The 16,584-nt window shown below is 42.3% G+C and overlaps 1 protein-coding gene across 3 annotated transcripts in view; it reads right to left on the reverse strand.

Annotated features, from left to right (window-relative positions):
* Positions 1-2,403: 2,403 nt before the first annotated feature.
* The window catches only part of SEC11A (SEC11 homolog A, signal peptidase complex subunit), a 31,667-nt gene continuing 17,486 nt past the window's right edge, over positions 2,404-16,584 (reverse strand). For 2 of the 3 annotated variants that reach the window (XM_008160032.3, XM_054713228.1), the window contains 3 exons: positions 10,787-10,906; positions 3,382-3,439; positions 2,404-2,894 (listed from right to left, as the gene is read on the reverse strand). In XM_008160032.3, coding sequence (XP_008158254.2) covers positions 2,844-2,894; positions 3,382-3,439; positions 10,787-10,906 — 229 coding nt within the window. In that variant the 3' untranslated portion in view covers positions 2,404-2,843. The remainder of the gene's footprint in view (positions 2,895-3,381; positions 3,440-10,786; positions 10,907-16,584) is intronic. The other variant, XM_008160031.3, reaches the window with a different exon arrangement.

Consider the following 16,584-nt stretch of genomic DNA (forward strand, 5'->3'; position numbering starts at 1 on the left):
TCAATTCCGGTCAAGGACACATGCCAGGGTTGTGAGCTCGATCCCCCGTAGGGGATGTGCAGGAGGCAGCCGATCAATGATTCTTCTCATCTTGATGTTTCTATCTCCCTCTCCCTTCCTCTCTGAAATCAATAAAAATATATTTAAAAAAATAAAATAAATAAAATAAAATACCATCTAGACCCAATAGTTGGGGTAATGAAGTGGATGAGTAACAGCTAAGAGACGATCCCATTATCAAATTCTCATTTGAAGTTTTATCGGTTCTTATTCTTTTCTGTACCATTCATTCACAATGGTTAAGCCCTCCCGGATCTCAGAGAGCTTATAATTCCATTAAAACACTACATTAAACATCGCTGGTAGTTCTTACATTTTCAAAGAGCTTTTATAATGCACTATATTTACAAATACAACCTCCCAGTTTTAAGTCCTATGCTTTAGCACTAAACTAGAGAACATAAAAACTGGGGAAATAATACCTGTTGCCATACAAAATATCTTTTTATCATTGGCTAGTAGAGCAACTCAAACATTAGTACATGATTTGATTACTTGTCAGGGAAAGGTAGTTGTTGCTTCCAATGACAGCATCCAGCAAAGGAGGAAAAACAACAATTTCACAAAATTGGGTGTGAAAATCTGCAAGTGAGAAAAAATATTAACGTTTTCTTCCCCGTGAGTATATGAGGAGAAACCTGGACAGCTAAGGGTGAGAGGACCCTCGGGCAGCTGGGATCCCAGAGGAGTCCTCGAAGGGCTGGTGTGAACACAGCCAGCGCATGAATGCTGGGAGCCGTTCCCCAGCCTCTGCAGATGAAGAGGAAAAAGTGGGGTAAGTAGCCATTTTCTGCCATCCACACATGGGGCTAGCGATTTCACGGCGCTCTGCTTGGCTCCTGAGAAAAGAAGCCTCCCAGAAAGTCCAAGGAAGCACTTGTTAGCGGTGACTTGCCAAGATTCACCCTCTGTTGGGCTCATTAAGAGCCCATATCCAAAGCTTGAAGGCTGAAGCCTTGTTAATGGATTCAGGATGGCACTGTTCTCCACAGGGGAGGCCTTCCGAAGATCAATTGTCCCTATTCCCATTCCATTAGCATTCAAGTAGGAACCGATTCCCACTTCAGTTGAACAAATAATAGAAAGAGTGCATTTAGGGGGGTGGGGGCATGCGTGGGGAGGGGTGTGGGATGGGAATGGGGGGGATGAGGACAAATATGTGATACCTTAATCAATAAAGAAATAAAAAAATAAATAAAAAAGAGTACATTTAGCCCAACACGGAAAACTTGCTTACTTTGAGATTTCACATTAATATAAGAAAACAAGGAGCTCTAGCCTGTTTGGCTCAGTGGATAGAGCGTCGGCTTACAGACTAAAAGGTCCCAGGTTCGATTCCAGCCAAGGGCACATACCCTGGTTGCAGGCTCGATCCCCTCAAGTAGGGGGCGTGCAGGAGGCAGCCACTCAATGATTCTCTCTTATTATTGATGTTTCTATCTCTCTATCTCTCTCCCATCCTCTCTAAAATCAATAAAAAATATATATTAAAAAAAGAAAATTAGCCGAAACAGGTTTGGCTCAGTGGATAGAGAGTCGGCCTACGGACTGAGAGGTCCCAGGTTCGATTCCGGTCAAGGGCATGTACCTTGGTTGCGGGCACATCCCCGGTGGGGGGTGTGCAGGAGGCAGCTGGTCGATGTTTCTCTCTCATCGATGTTTCTGGCTCTCTATCTCTCTCCCTTCCTCTCTGTAAAAAAAATCAATAAAATATACTTTAAAAAAAAAAGAAAATTAAAAAGAGAGAGAGATAACAAGGAATTAAGAGTATTTTGTGATTCAAACACAATGGCTTACCCTACTCTCCCTGCCTCGATAGTAAAAGAAGAAACATCTGGCTTTGCTTTTGATACTGAAAACCTTGCCGCCTGAGGTTTGCAGAGCAAAGCCAGGAAGTTAAGGTCCATGCAAATCCTGGTTTAAAGGAGACAAGCTTGCCCTCCAGCACCTCCTTCCTCCTTCTTCCTCCTCCTCCTCTCCTCCCTCCTCCCGCCTCCAGGCAGACAGGGCTGCAAATGTGTCAAGTGTGGAAAAGGTTAGGAGTCTGCAGCAGAGTAAGACTTTCTGGACCTCTAAGCAGCACTAGCTGGGTTTACACCCGACTGAGTCACACCCCGGTGAAGAATTCTGTGACTAAGAGACTTCCTATGAACGTCAATGCCACTCTGACATCACAAAAACAAAAAGAAACACAACAAAGAAACAGCTGCAGTGTGAGGACAATCTTCTAGCGAAAGGACTGGTCACATGGCGGCCTCTATCTCCCCGGGGGGCGCTGGGAACCCGGACTGAAAGGCAAACTGCAGAAAGCTCTCCCGACAAACACAAGTCAGGGATAAAGGGTTCAATATGCAAAGTCTTTTATTTAACATTTTAAAACGTTAAAACTTCCGACCACCTCAGTATGCGCCATTCCCATTAGAAGGAGGAACGGTGGCTTCGAACTCTGTAGGCACTTTAAAAGTGAAGCTTGGCTTCAAAATACAAACACTGGGGGCTTTGGCTCAACCATTTAATATAAAAAATCCACTGATGTACAAAAATGCGAAAGTGGGACAATGACAACGTGTGAGATCCTGTGATTGAGAGTCCCCTGGAGAGCGCCCAGCGGGGCACGCACACCTGCCCATACAGACTCCGGGTGGAAACTTAAACTAATGCAAACCAGTGCTGTCAGGAGGCGCAGCACGTGTGCGCTCCACTCCACCAGCCACAGACCAACATCTACTGCAAACATCAGTAACACAAAGTACGGCACCTCCCAGGAACAGCAAGGCAGCTTCTTACTCACGATGAACCAGCACGAAGAGGCCCAGCAGAAAGAGCACTGCATACTGGGAGAGAAAGAGCCAGTGAGGGCGGCCTTACAGGTAGGTTCATGAGTCCTCAACAAATAAACTGGCCTTTGTGACCAGAATATAACATTCACTAGCCAGTTAGTCTTCTCTTTTAAGGGTCATCCATTTAAGAGTTCCCAAAACTGAGCAAAAGATCACATTTTTAATGAGACATAAAGTATAGGATCTTTTTTTTTTTTTTTAAGTCTTTATTGCTGAAAGTATTATAGACTTCCGCTTTCCCCCCTCAGGGACCTCCCCCAGCCGGCCCTTGTCCCCCACCCCAGGTCTTCACCCCCCTATTGTCTGTGTCCCTGGGTTATGCATATATGCACACAAGTTCATTGGTTGATCTCTTCCCACCTGCCCTCCCTCCCCTGCATTCCCTCTGAGCTTTGACAGTCTGTTCGATGCTTCTATGTAATGAACAACAAAAACCCAAAAAACAAAACTAGATCCAGAGACATGAAGTACAGGATCTTACCTTAAATTTAGGATAGTCATTCATGAGGATTGTCACAATCCCAATATAAGGAACAAATCTAAACAAAGAAACAAACAAAAAATTGATTGTCACAGAACTTCCTATGTAGTTATCATTTACTGAGTATTCTCAGCATCTTCCACAGAAAATTAAGTTTCAGTTCACAAAGTCCATTTGTATATACCGTCATCCTATAGATCCTTTCAAGAGCCCAGTGATAGGGAAGTTAGGGACACTGCCACTCTATAGATGAGGAAACGGGTGCTCAGAACCACGGCAAGTGGCTCCTGCGCAGTACAACCAGTACCGGATCCGCGTCTTAGACATCTATTTGGTGACTCTGATTCTACCTGCTGACTCAGTGCTGGGGACTGGGTTGTCCTCATAACCTTCAGGGACTGTCAATCTAGTTGGGGAGACAAGGTAAACACAGCCAGAACATTACAAGGTATTTCATGCTAAGTGTCCAAAAAGTGAGCGTAAGAGCCCTATTCCAGTACTTAAGATTTCCTCATCTCTCATTTATTAACCACCTGTAATCTGGCTTTGGCTCTCTTAATCCTGGAACTTTCTAGAACAGTTGAAATCACTCTATGCAGCACACCAGTCTCAGCTCCAACCTTCCTTTATTCTGCAGCATTTGACTCAGATGACCACAAACTTGCCGGGCAAGTTGATGTTTTTCTTTTTAAAAAAATATATTTTATTGATTTCAAAGAGGAAGGGAGAGGGAGAGATAGAAACATCAATGATGAGAGAGAGAATAATTGATTTGCTGCTTCCTGCACGCCTCCTACTGGGGATCGAGCCCAAAACCCAGGCACGTGCCCTTGGCCGGAATTGAACCTGGGACCCTTCAGTACGCAGACCAACGACGCTCTATCCACTGAGCCAAACCAGCTGAGCAAGTTGATGTTTCTTAAAACCTAGATTCCTCTGTCAGAATCATTGGAATAGCTTGTTAAAAAATGCAGATCATGCGCCCTAACCGGTTTGGCTCAGTGGGTAGAGCGTCTGCCTATGGACTGAAGGGTCCCAGGTTCGATTCCGGTCAAGGGCATGTACGTTGGTTGCAGGCACATCCCCAGTGGGGGGTGTGCAGGGAGGCAGCTGATTGATGTTTCTCTCTCATCGATGTTTCTAACTCTCTATCCCTCTCCTTTCCTCTCTGTAAAAAATCAATAAAATATATATATTTTTAAAAAATGCAGATCATGCCTAGTCGGTGTGGCCCAGTGGTTGAGTGTCAACCTATGAACCAGGAGGTCATGGTTCAAAACCAGGTCAGGGCATGTGCCTGGGTTGCAGGCTCGATCCCAGTAGGGGGTGTGCAGGAGGGAGCCAATCATTGATGTCTCTCTCTCTCACTTCCTCTCTCTAAAATCAAAGAAAACATTAAAAAATGCAGATCACTGTATCTTTTCCAGATTTACTGAGTCAGAGCATCTCTGGAAGGTGGGCCCTAAATACGTCTCTGCACACTGAAGTACAAGAAGCATGCTCTAGCACATGACATGCATGGAACAGACGTGGTGGCAAATATGATCCCCTCGGAGGGCCCTCACTTTAGTTCCCGCCCCTGCGATGAGCTCTAAGAGCTGAAAATAACAGTCAGTACAGAATGGCACTGCTAAGCTAGGAGGGGAGAGAGAGGTTCTCTGTATTTTTAATGCACAATATTTTCTTTTTAATGTAACAACTCTTTAATGTAATCTCTTGTGTCTCATTTACAACACCTTCATGAAAGCAACAGCTTTCCGTAAAGATAAATCACCTAATTTAAGAATGTAAAGGCAAATGCCCGACGGTACAATGCAGATTAAAAGCAATAAAAGCATCTGTGATTTCTATGAAGACAGAATCAGGCTGCTAATTCTGACCTGATGATCAGTCAGCAACCATTCTCACGGGTAGAGACTTTCGCTGTTCCCTCCTCACAGTAATACTGACGCTCAAACCACCACAACCTTTGGCTCCCAGTAATCACATCGTCTTGCCTGGGAGTTTTCCATGGGCACATTCCTTCCCCTAAGGTTGGTTTCTCTTTGCCACCCTGAGTGAAATGGAAGCACCTTGATCTTTAGGAGTCAAAGAACCCAACCTAAGATAGCATATGACAGGCAGTCCAAAGTCAAACAAAGGACTTCATGATCCGTATCACCATTTCCCTCTGGACAGGGACAGCAAAGAGTGCACAATGCTATCAGGAGTCACTTTCTGTTCAAATCAGATGCGCTTTTTTCCTCCCTGCACAGATAAAGTCTGCTAAAGCAGAGTTGGTAAAAAGCACAAGAAAGTGAGCCAAATGCCACCCACGAGGCCACCTCCAACACCAGCCTGTGCCGAGTCAGCAGCTAGAAGGCAGGGCGGGAAGATATGGAAGTCCTGGGTGCTCTGGGATCAAAGTGCTGCTGATTCCAGGAAGCAGCCTCAGAAGGAAGAAGTACCTGCTGAGGTTGTGTCAGAAGAGACTTTTGTCAGGTGTCACAAGGGATCTGTATCTGGGAAGTCTGGACTACCATAGCTGACTTAAAAAGGTTCATTGTTGCTACCCTAAAATGATCTGTTTCAAGTTAAATATAGAGTATATTTCAAAAGCCTCATCCATGAAACTGAGTTCAGCCAACAGAGAGCTCAATTACTCTGCTCCTTCCTTATATTTTTATTCCTCTTTTCTTTTATATTTTTATTGATTTGAGAGGAAGGGAGAGGGAAAGAGAGAAACATCCATGATGAGAGAGAATCACTGATCAGCTGCCTCCTGCACGCCCCCTACTGAGGATTGAGACCACAACCTGGGCATGTGCCTTTGACCAGAATCGAACTCAGGACCTTTCAGTCCGCAGGCCGATGCTCTATCCACTGAGCCCAACCTGCTACGGCTATTCCTCTTTTCAATGTCAAGATTTCTCTATTCCCTGACCCACCAGCCTTCTCTCTTGCTCCTGTTGTTGTTAACTCTTCTTTGAGTAACAGGTCCTCTTGTGATTTTCAACTCCCTCCCTGAATTTAGGAAGAATCAACCCTATTAAATTCCTAGTTGGTTCAATATTAATTTCTTTTTTTTTTGTTAACCCTCACCCAACAATATTTTTTCCACTGATTTTTAGATGGAGTGGAAGGAAGGGAGAGAGAAGAGAGAGAGAAACATCAGTGTGAAAGACACATTGATGGGTTGTCTCCTGCACAGGGAGCCAGCCTGCAACCGAGGCACATGCCCTGGACTGGAATGGAACCCAGGACCCTTCAGTTGGTGGGCCGACACTAACCACTGGGCAAAACTGGCTAGGCTGGTTTCATTTTCTAAAATTGTTTTTACTACGTTACAACCTGAATGAACCTTGAAAACATTATGCTACGTGAAAGAAGCCAGACATAAAAGACTGCCTAGTGTAAGATTAAGACTCTGTTTATAAAAATGTCCAGAACAGGGGACCCTTCTCCCCCTCCCCATGTGGGAGTCTGTACTTGTTCTTTAATAAATCTCCACCTTTGCTAAAAAAAAAAAAAAAAAAAAGTCCAGAACAGGCAAACCAGAGAGACAGAAAGATTAGTGGTTGCCAGGGGCTGCAGGGAACAGGGGATGGGGAGTGACTGCAAATGAGTAGAGTTTTCCTTCTGGTGTGGAAACGTTCTGGAATTAGACAGTGGTGATGGCTGTGCACACCTTGGGAATATAATGAAACCCAATGAATTGTACACTTTAAAATGATGAATTTTATATCCCAACTAGAGGCCCGATGCACGAAATTCGTGCAAGGGGCTTGGACCTTGCAGCCCTCACAGCCCAGGCCCTCGCAGCCCTAGCTTCGTCCAGAGCAGTGGTTCTCAACCTTCTAATGCCGCGACCCTTTAATACAGTTCCTCATGTTGTGGTGACCCCCAACCATAAAATTATTTTCGTTGCTACTTCATATCTGTAATTTTGCTACTGTTAATGAATCGTAATGTAAATATCTGTGTTTTCCTATGGTCTTAGGCAACCCTGCTAGTGGTTCTCAACCTGTGGGTCGCAACCCCTTTCACAGGGGTCACCTGAGACCATCGGAAAACACAGATATTTACATTACGATTCATAACAGTAGCAAAATTACAGTTATGAAGTAGCAACGAAAATAATTTTATGGTTGGGGGTCACCACAACATGAGGAACTGTATTAAAGGGTCGCGGCATTAGGAAGGTTGAGAACCACTGGTCCAGAGGCTGTCCAGACCATCGTTCTGCTGTTCAGTCTAATTAGCATACTAGCTCTTTATTATATAGGATATATGGATTATAGCTCAACGTTTTTTAAACTTGTTTTATTCTGGGTGTTGGGCTTCAGTGTAAAATTTTTTTAGTGTGCAGGCAGCTGTTTGAAAAAAATATTGTTCTTAACGCATAACGACATTTGTAGCACAGTTACAGAATGATCTGTGAGAAAGCTCTAGCCTCAAGGTCTGGGTACAGTCTGACACTGAAATATCAGTTTAGGGTTTTATAAACACAATTTCCACAAAAGGAGGTGATATGCCCCCTTAAGTGTCAAGGTAAGTGGTGGCATAATGAATGGAAAGTGAATTTGTGTAGTTAAGATCCTGTGCCCAGCTGTTCATGCCTCACGGAAAGTTACTCACTTCAGAGAGTACCGGGCTATTTCACTTATTTTATTAAAGCCACAGAGAGGTCTGTATCTTCAATGTTGGAATTTTAGAAATAACGTAGTGTATAGTTTAGGTAGGATGATGCATCTTTTACGCAAACAGGGGCCCAAGTGAGGAGACAGAACTGCATTAAGCACCTAACGATGAAAACCCAGATAAAGGAACACTGTCATACTCGTAGGAGCACAAATAAAACACTGTGGCAAAATTTATCAAAAGCCTTATGCATCACCTCTGAGAATTGACTATGAAGAAATGGCCGAAACCAGTTTGGCTCAGTGGATAGAGCGTCGGCCTGCGGACTGAAGGGTCCCGGGTTCGATTCCGGTCAGGGGCATGTGCCTTGGTTGTGGGCACGTCCCCAGTGGGGGGTGTGCAGGGAGGCAGCTGATCGATGTTTCTCTCTCATCGATGTTTCTGGCTCTCTATCCCTCTCCCTTCCTCTCTGTAAAAAATCAATAAAATATATTAAAAAAAGAAAAAAAAAAGAAATGAGTGGGCAGAAGCACTGAAATGTATGTAACAGGATGCTCATTCTAACATTGTTCATAATTTTTAAAAATAGGAAAAAAATCTAAGCGTCTAATAGCAGGAGACAGTCTAACTAAAAATGTGGTCTATCCACACAGAGGAAAAGCATACAGCTTTGAAAATGATGATATGGAAATTAATTTTTATTTGTAAAGATACTGGTAACTCTGGGGGATGAAAAAAGGTTATGTTATAAACTGTGACCACTCTCCCTATACACAACTGTTTTCTCTATGCGCACCCACACCCCCAAACACACTAAGATTTACATCTTTATACATATAGGCTAAAAAATATATACCAAAAAGTTCAATATTTATGGAGTGGGAGCTGAAGAAAAGTGACTTTGCTTTTTGATGACTATTTTTTCCTTATGTTTCTATATGAATCTGTACATTTCAAATTAAAGTAAAAACAAAGAGACTCGCCGAAACCGGTTTGGCTCAGTGGATAGAGCGTCAGCCTGCGGACTGAAAGGTCCCAGGTTCGATTCCGGTCAAGGGCATGTACCTTGGTTGTGGGCCCATCCCCAGTAGGGGGTGTGCAAGAGGCAGCTGATCGATGTTTCTCTCTCATTGATGTTTCTAACTCTCTATCCCTCTCTCTTCCTCTCTGTAAAAAATAAATAAAATATATATAAAAAAAAAACACAAAATAAAACAAAGAGACTCAAAGAGGTTGATGAGTGTGAGTAACTATAATAGCAGCATCTTGGGAGCAGAGAGAGACGGGGACAATGATTTCTCAGAAACACGGATGATCGTATTTGGATGGTAAAGGTGCGTCTGGCTCTCCATGGGGAATGAAGCTCCCCTGAACTGGCGGCATGCGCAGAAAGCCCCAGCACTGCGGGGCACAAAGCACGTGGCGCTTATTCTGATCAGATCTCTCTTCCCCAAACTGAGCAACCTCATGCTGTCACTGTGGCAGCTCTCACCTAATAACTCGCACTTAATTCTCTACGGGACCCGAGCTCCTCAGTGTGGTGGCCTGTTCGATAGAGCAGCGATTTTCAACCAGTGTGCTGCAAGAATTTTAAAAACATGCAATCCCTGACTATTTAGTCAGAGGCATTGACCTCTTTGCCTTTAGGTTGTCAAAATGAAAACAGCCAACGATTCATTCCTTGCGAATGAGTCAAAATTATACCTATTTTTTTGTCAGATCGGCAAGAAATATGATGCGTTTTTTGACGTGCCGCAGAATTCTATTGATTGATTTGTGTGTGCTGCGAGGTGGAAAAGGGTGAAAACCGCTGCGCTAGAGGAACCACTCTGAGTTCACACTGTCCGTCCCAGGCGAGAGGAGCAGGTGCTCTCACAGCGGTCAGTGTCACGTGGCAGCTGAACGCTGAGAGCCAGCAGCTACCCATTTCAGAGCTGTTATGCCTGTAACTCCGGTGCGATGGTTAAGAGAGTGGGCTGCGAGGTCATCCGGCCACTCACCACCAGGGTGACCTCAGATAAGCAACTTCACTGGCCCGTGTTTCCTCATCTACAGAATGGAAATGTTAGGGTTGGTCTGAGGTTAAAAAAGGTAATACTTGCAAAGCACTTAGAATGAATCGCTGGCACATAGTAAGCCCTAATAAATGTCAGTTATTGTTAATATTATTAAAAACATGAAGGTAGTTACAATCCCATACTTCCTCATACCAATCACTTACAATTCCTGTCCTCCACTGATTTGTTCTCCTGTTAAAATCTGAAATAAACAGGCTTAATATGACTTTTAAATCTCATTTGACCTCAATAATTTCAAGACCAGAAATAAAACAGTATGGTGTAAATTAATATGAACAAGTTAATACAGATGAACGCTTTAAGTTGCTGACTCAGTAAATACTTAAGAAATGTAAGTTTCATGAAGTGGGATTAAAACTGCTGGGGATCCCCAGAGCCCAGCAGAGTACAAACATGAGAGTCCCTGGGTGGTGCCCAATAACATTTCTTGACTGGAGTGAACAAATGAATTTTTAACACCGTCACTCCAATTCGTCATCTCATCACTACTGTTCTATTCTTTTACTGCCCGCCCGTTCCCGCCCCTCTGGAGCGTATACCTGAAGCTTTAAATGCATTTAAGAAGCCTACCTTTTCAGAGGATACAAGGTGATTTGAAAGAACCAGGATCCAACCATTATGTCAACTGTGTAGGATCAGCGATAGGATTGAGGGGGCCAAGTTTCAAGAGACATGAAAAACTTAGCAAGTGCTCCCTCTATACTTACCCCCTCGCTCTGCCCACAACATCTTTCTTCTCTAGCCAATGCTGTCCTTGTTTATAGAGGCCTCGGTCATCAACCGCATTATTATCTCCTTTGGTTAAAAACTTGATATGTCCATTTTGCCTTAAAAGAGTAAGAGAAAACCAAGTCACCAAAATACCTTGATGTCATTTCAAAGCGTAAAATTTGCTCTTGTTAACCAAAAATTCCTGTGGAACTGTGGTATTTTAATCACCATTCCCAAGATCAAAAAGAATTATTTATTTAGCGAAAAGGATGTTTATAGCCGTGTAGTTTATAATTCGGAAAAACTGGAAACAAGCTAAAAGTTTAACATTCAGGAGTTGAAATACTAAGCAAGCATTAAGGACAATGTTACAGAAGACTAATGCATTGAAGATAATAAACTCTATTAAGTGTAGAAAAGGTTATAAAATAGTATGTGCAGAATAATCTCATTTTTATATTAAAACAAAGACAAACCACCAATTTTTTTTTTAAATACACAGAGCAAAGGAACACATTAAACTATCCTACAGGCAAAATGAAGGTTATGTGAAACTACAGAATGACCCAGTTTCTTCAACCAATAAATTGTGAAGAACAAAATATTGGAAAAGGAATTTACATATTAAATAAAAGACACTATAAAGCCGTATCAACCAATTTCAACTGAGGACCTTTATCTGAATCTGGATTCAAACTGTTAAAAAAAGCTCACTGATTATATATAGTTCATAAATACTAAAACATTTACCTATGACATGACGTGCATATCTATGATTTGATTCAAAATAATACATGCAGGATAGGGGGGAAAGTGTTAGTGTAGGTGGGACAGAATTAGCCATAGATTAGTAATTATTGGGCCCTAGCTGGTTTGGCTCAGTGGATAGAGTCCTGGGTTCGATTCAGGCCAAGGGCACATGCCCAGGTTGCGGGCTCGATCCCCACTAGGGGGCGTGCAGGAGGCAGCCAATCAATGATTCTCTCTCATCATCGATGTTTCTATCTCTCCTTTTTCCTTCCTCTCTCAAATCAATAAAACTATATTTTAAAAAAATTATTGGGACTGGGTGACAGGCTTTTGGGAGTTCACTGTACTGTTTTGTCTATTTTTATGCATGTTAGAAATTCTCCATATTTTAAAAAAAAGAGCAAAAATAACAGTATCTTACTTAATCAGAAACTTACTAGTTTAATTCTTCTGAAGAACCATGTGGGCCTGGCCGGTGTGGCTCAATTGTTGAGCACTGATCTATGACCAGGAGATCATGGTTCGAACCCCAGTAAGGGGCCTGCAGGAGGCAGCCAATCAACGATTCTCTCTCATCATTGATGTTTCTATCTCTCTCCCACTCTCCCTTCCTCTCTGAAATCAATAAAAATATATTAAAATAAAATAAAGAATCATGAGGTTTCTAGTAACTTTACATTTTAACTGAAAGCAAAGTACATTTTACAGTTGATAAAAACCATCTTAAAATGAGTTCAAGTGAGTCTGGGTTGGCCATCATACTAGAAAGAAGAAAATTAACTCCAGACTCCTACTGACTAGTATTCACTGAGATGCTAAGCCAGAAACTGGCTCACTAGACACTAAATCTGCAGATGAAACTAAATTGGGAGGCGTTGCAAACACCACAAACAGCGAGGTGCAAACAGTCACATTAAAAATGAGGTTCCAATGAGAAAAAATGCAAATATATGCAGAGAAAAATAACGTGCAGCTGACAACTCCGTAAAGGAAAGAACGTCTGAAAAATGCTGGAGGGTAAAAGAGGACAGGTGCCAAGAGGGGGGAGCTGCAAGCGTGGACGCCAGGAGCCGCAGGAAGCGAGTCAATTCAACCACGAAGATAGCAACAACACCGAGGCAGAAAAGTAAAACCAAATAGGAGAGGATGATTGGGAAATGGGAAACTTCCCAGGAAAGGAAAGGGGTGCTACGGGAGAGGGGGGTTATTTCCAAGTAATTGATTTGCCAACCCACCAACCCACCAAGCAGACCCAATCTTCTCGCCTCTGCCCAGGGCCCTAACACAGTCAGGAGAGACCACGATAGCTGCTCGCAAAACGCTGGTCTCCTTCCTCTACTTAACAGTGTAACCAATATTCTCTGGTGGCAACCAGCTCCTATTAGATGGACTCCAGTACCTCACATCTCCCAGGCCCAAAATACTGGCCGATGGTACATTAACATCAAACTTTCCCCTTGCTAGTACAGGGACCAAATATTTAACATTACCCACCTCTAAGGAGTGCAACACACTTGCAATTTAATTTAACCATCATAATGCTGTGATGGTAGGAAGGAGGAAATAATCACTTAATAGAAAGTTAAAGATAGCCCTAGCCAGCTTGGCTCAGTGGATAGAGCGTCAGCCTGCGGGCTGAAGGGTCCCGGGTTCGATTCTGGCCAAGGGCACATGCCTGGGTTGCAGGCTCGATCCCCAGTAGGGGGTGTGCAGGAGGCAGCCGATCAATGATTCTCTCTCATCATTGATGTTTCTCTCTCTCTCCTTCTCCCTTCCTCTCTGAAATCAATAAAGAAATATATTAAAGAAAAAGAAAAAAAAGAAAGTTAAACTATGCAAATGTGGCCCTAGCCGGTTTGGCTCAGTGGATAGATCGTTGGCCTGTGGACTGAGGGGGTCTCAGGTTCGATTCCAGTCAAGGGCACATGCCCAGGCTGTGGGCTTAATCCCCAGTGGGGAGCGTGTAGGAGGCAGCTGATCAATGGTTCTCTCTCATCATTGATGTTTCTCTCTCTCCCTCTCCCTTCCTCTCTGAAATCAATAAAAATATATTTAAAAAAAAATTTATGCAGCGTGTTTATAAAACAAAAAGAGGTTTACCCCAAATTTAACATTATCTCTGGGTGCTAGGATTACATGTGATTTTGTTTTCTGTATTTTCCAATTTACACAGCATCATGTATAACAATACACAGGTAATAAGAATGTTCATAAGATGGAGATACATGAAGAGAGCTTTATATGCTATTCACAGATTTGCAAAGGCACCTTACAGAAGAAGCAGGAGGAGGAGAAAGGGAGGAATAAACAAGAGAGAGGTCAGTTGAACAATTCCTACCTCTAGTCTTCTTAAAGCTCAGGATGTTATTGCTTCTGAAAGAAATGAACAACAGTGCAAAACCAGCCTGAAAACACCCAGGACAGACTGACTACACAAGACTTAATCCATTTTGTTTGTCATTGGGTCCTATATTTAAGAACAATGCTAATACCATTAAATCAGATGATTATTACAATCAGGTATTTTAGTCTCTGTGAAACAAAGAAGGAAACGGGAAATTTTAGAATATTAATAGCATCTGCTTTTTAAACAGTCGTGCAAGTTGAAGGCATCTCAAGAGTTGGAAAGAAATCACCAAACCGCCCAGATTATACAGTACCACACATCATAAAATATTCAAAAATCTGATAAAAATTACTTTTAAGGCCGGCCTGTGTGGCTCAGTGGTTCAGTGGCAACCTATGAACTAGGCGGTCACAGTTGGATTCCCAGTCAGGACACATGCCTGGATTGTGGGCTCCATCCCCAGTGCAGGAGGCAACGGGTCCATGATTCTCTCTCATCATTGATGTTTCTCTCTCTCTCCCTCTCCATTCCTCTCTGAAATCAATAAAAAAAAAGTGTTTTTTTTTAAATTACTTTTAAAATTTAGGGAATCTGTAGTTGATATAACATCTGTCAATGAACTTGCCCTGAAACAAGATGAACTGTTTTAAAATTTAAAAACTTACTGGAAAAAAGAGACATATGTAATACTATATGTAATACTTTAAACAATAAAGAAGTAAAAAAAATTTTTTTCACTGGATTTCAAAGGATCACACATAAAAATGGGCAGTATTTGCTCTACCTAAAGCAGGGCCTCGGTTTAAATTGATTTGCTCTGATAAACTCCGGGAAAAGGAGGTTCAGCTTTGTCCACAACAGGCAGTGCTGAGAACAAACACCCCAAACCCAATTGAAGAATCTGGAAAATGCTACCCATACTGAATAAACCTTTGCAATTCCAAAATAAATTCCCAAAAAATGTAGTTAGTCCTTCCTTGTTAATAGAATGCCATTTAAAAATTATCTCTTTCAAAATACATACTCGATTCTGAAAAAAGAGCAGTCAGATCTTTATTCTATAGTGAAGAAAACTCTTCTAAACTGGGATGTTTATGGGGATTTGAAAAAATCAACAACCGACAGTTGCTTCGTCTTTAGGTGGAGAAGATCAACTATGCTGGAGGGTGATCAAATAAGAATATTTATTTATGGCTTCCTCGTACTCAAGAACCTACATTACCCCCACCATTTCACTTCCCCTCTGTGCGTCCTCCAGGACAACCTTCTTCTTCTTCTTTTTTTTAATATATTTTATTAATTTTTTACAGAGAGGAAGGGAGAGGCATAGAGAGTTAGAAACATCGATCAGCTGCCTCCTGCACACTCTCCACTGGGGATGTGCCCGCAACCAAGGTACATGCCCTTGACCGGAATCGAACCTGGGACCCTTCAGTCTGCAGGCCGACGCTCTATCCACTGAGCCAAACCGGTTAGGGCCAGGACAACCTTCTTTTTCCTTCATTTCTTTCTTTCCTAGCCTTCTCAAAGTTTTCCTTAACTAGAAATACCACAGATTTGAAGGCTTAGAACTCAGAGACCTCATAAAGCACCTTCCTAAAACTCTCTGTATTACAGATCGGGAAACTGAGACCCAGAGGGGAAATATTTGCTCATTCTTATGCTCCCCCTCAACCCCACGTGACTCTAAAGGTTTTACATACGTCCTTTTTAATTAAAAAAATGCAAGTACCTACATTTAAAAGAGTAACTTAGATTTTAGAAATTTTCTATGGAATTTGGAAAAGTTGTATATTTACTCTTATTTGAAATGTCTTGTAGACTGCCTTAAATTTTTTTTTTTTAAAGATTGGGGCTTCCTCATTGATTATACCAGAAGATTCTATTAGGGATTAACCTTTATGTCATTTGGGGGAGGGGATTATGTACATCACACACACACACACACACACACACACACACACAGAGCAACAGTACACTGTTCTTTTTTTTTTTTATTTATTTTTTTCTTTCTTTTTCGCTTTCCAAAATAATAACTAACACCCAATTTGGCCAAGATTTGAACTTCTCTTCGAGTTCTTTTATAATTTTTAAACAAAGCATTGAGTAATCTCATTGCGGGAGAGCAGATAGCCTTGCCCTCTCCTGCCACCTTTGAATTTCTCCACACCAGAGGCGGCTTCAGCAGTGGAGTTTCATTTCTTTTTTTTTTTTTTAAAATTACTTTATTGATTAAGGTATCACATATTTGCCATCAACCCTCCTCCCCCAGTACACTGTCCTTGTGGCCTTTGTCTATCATGTGGACAACTGATGTCACAAAAATGACAACTATGTTCCTCTATCCCCTCTGAGGCTCAGGGACCGTTCCAGAAGACAGGGGCATGTGAGATTATAAGAGCTGATCATGAGGGGTGGAGTGTTAGGCAAAACGATTTCTGGGGCTTGACGTGACCAATGCCATTTTAAGCAAGTTGCTCCTAGTGACCGCCAGGCCTGTATCATCTGAAAGGAATGTTCTTATGTAGACAAATAGGCCCATTAAGTTGTTTACTGCTTTGAAATATACAGGGCTACTGATCTGGTTGGGAACCAAGAAAAACCTTCAGGGAAATAAATGAGTTAATAACTAACAATTTCGTTTTCAAATATTCACCAAGCCTTCAGACATTCATAAAAATGAATTGAAAGTAGGAC

This window comes from Eptesicus fuscus, chromosome 25, assembly GCF_027574615.1.
Source record: "Eptesicus fuscus isolate TK198812 chromosome 25, DD_ASM_mEF_20220401, whole genome shotgun sequence".
Classification (NCBI taxonomy): domain Eukaryota; kingdom Metazoa; phylum Chordata; class Mammalia; order Chiroptera; family Vespertilionidae; genus Eptesicus; species Eptesicus fuscus.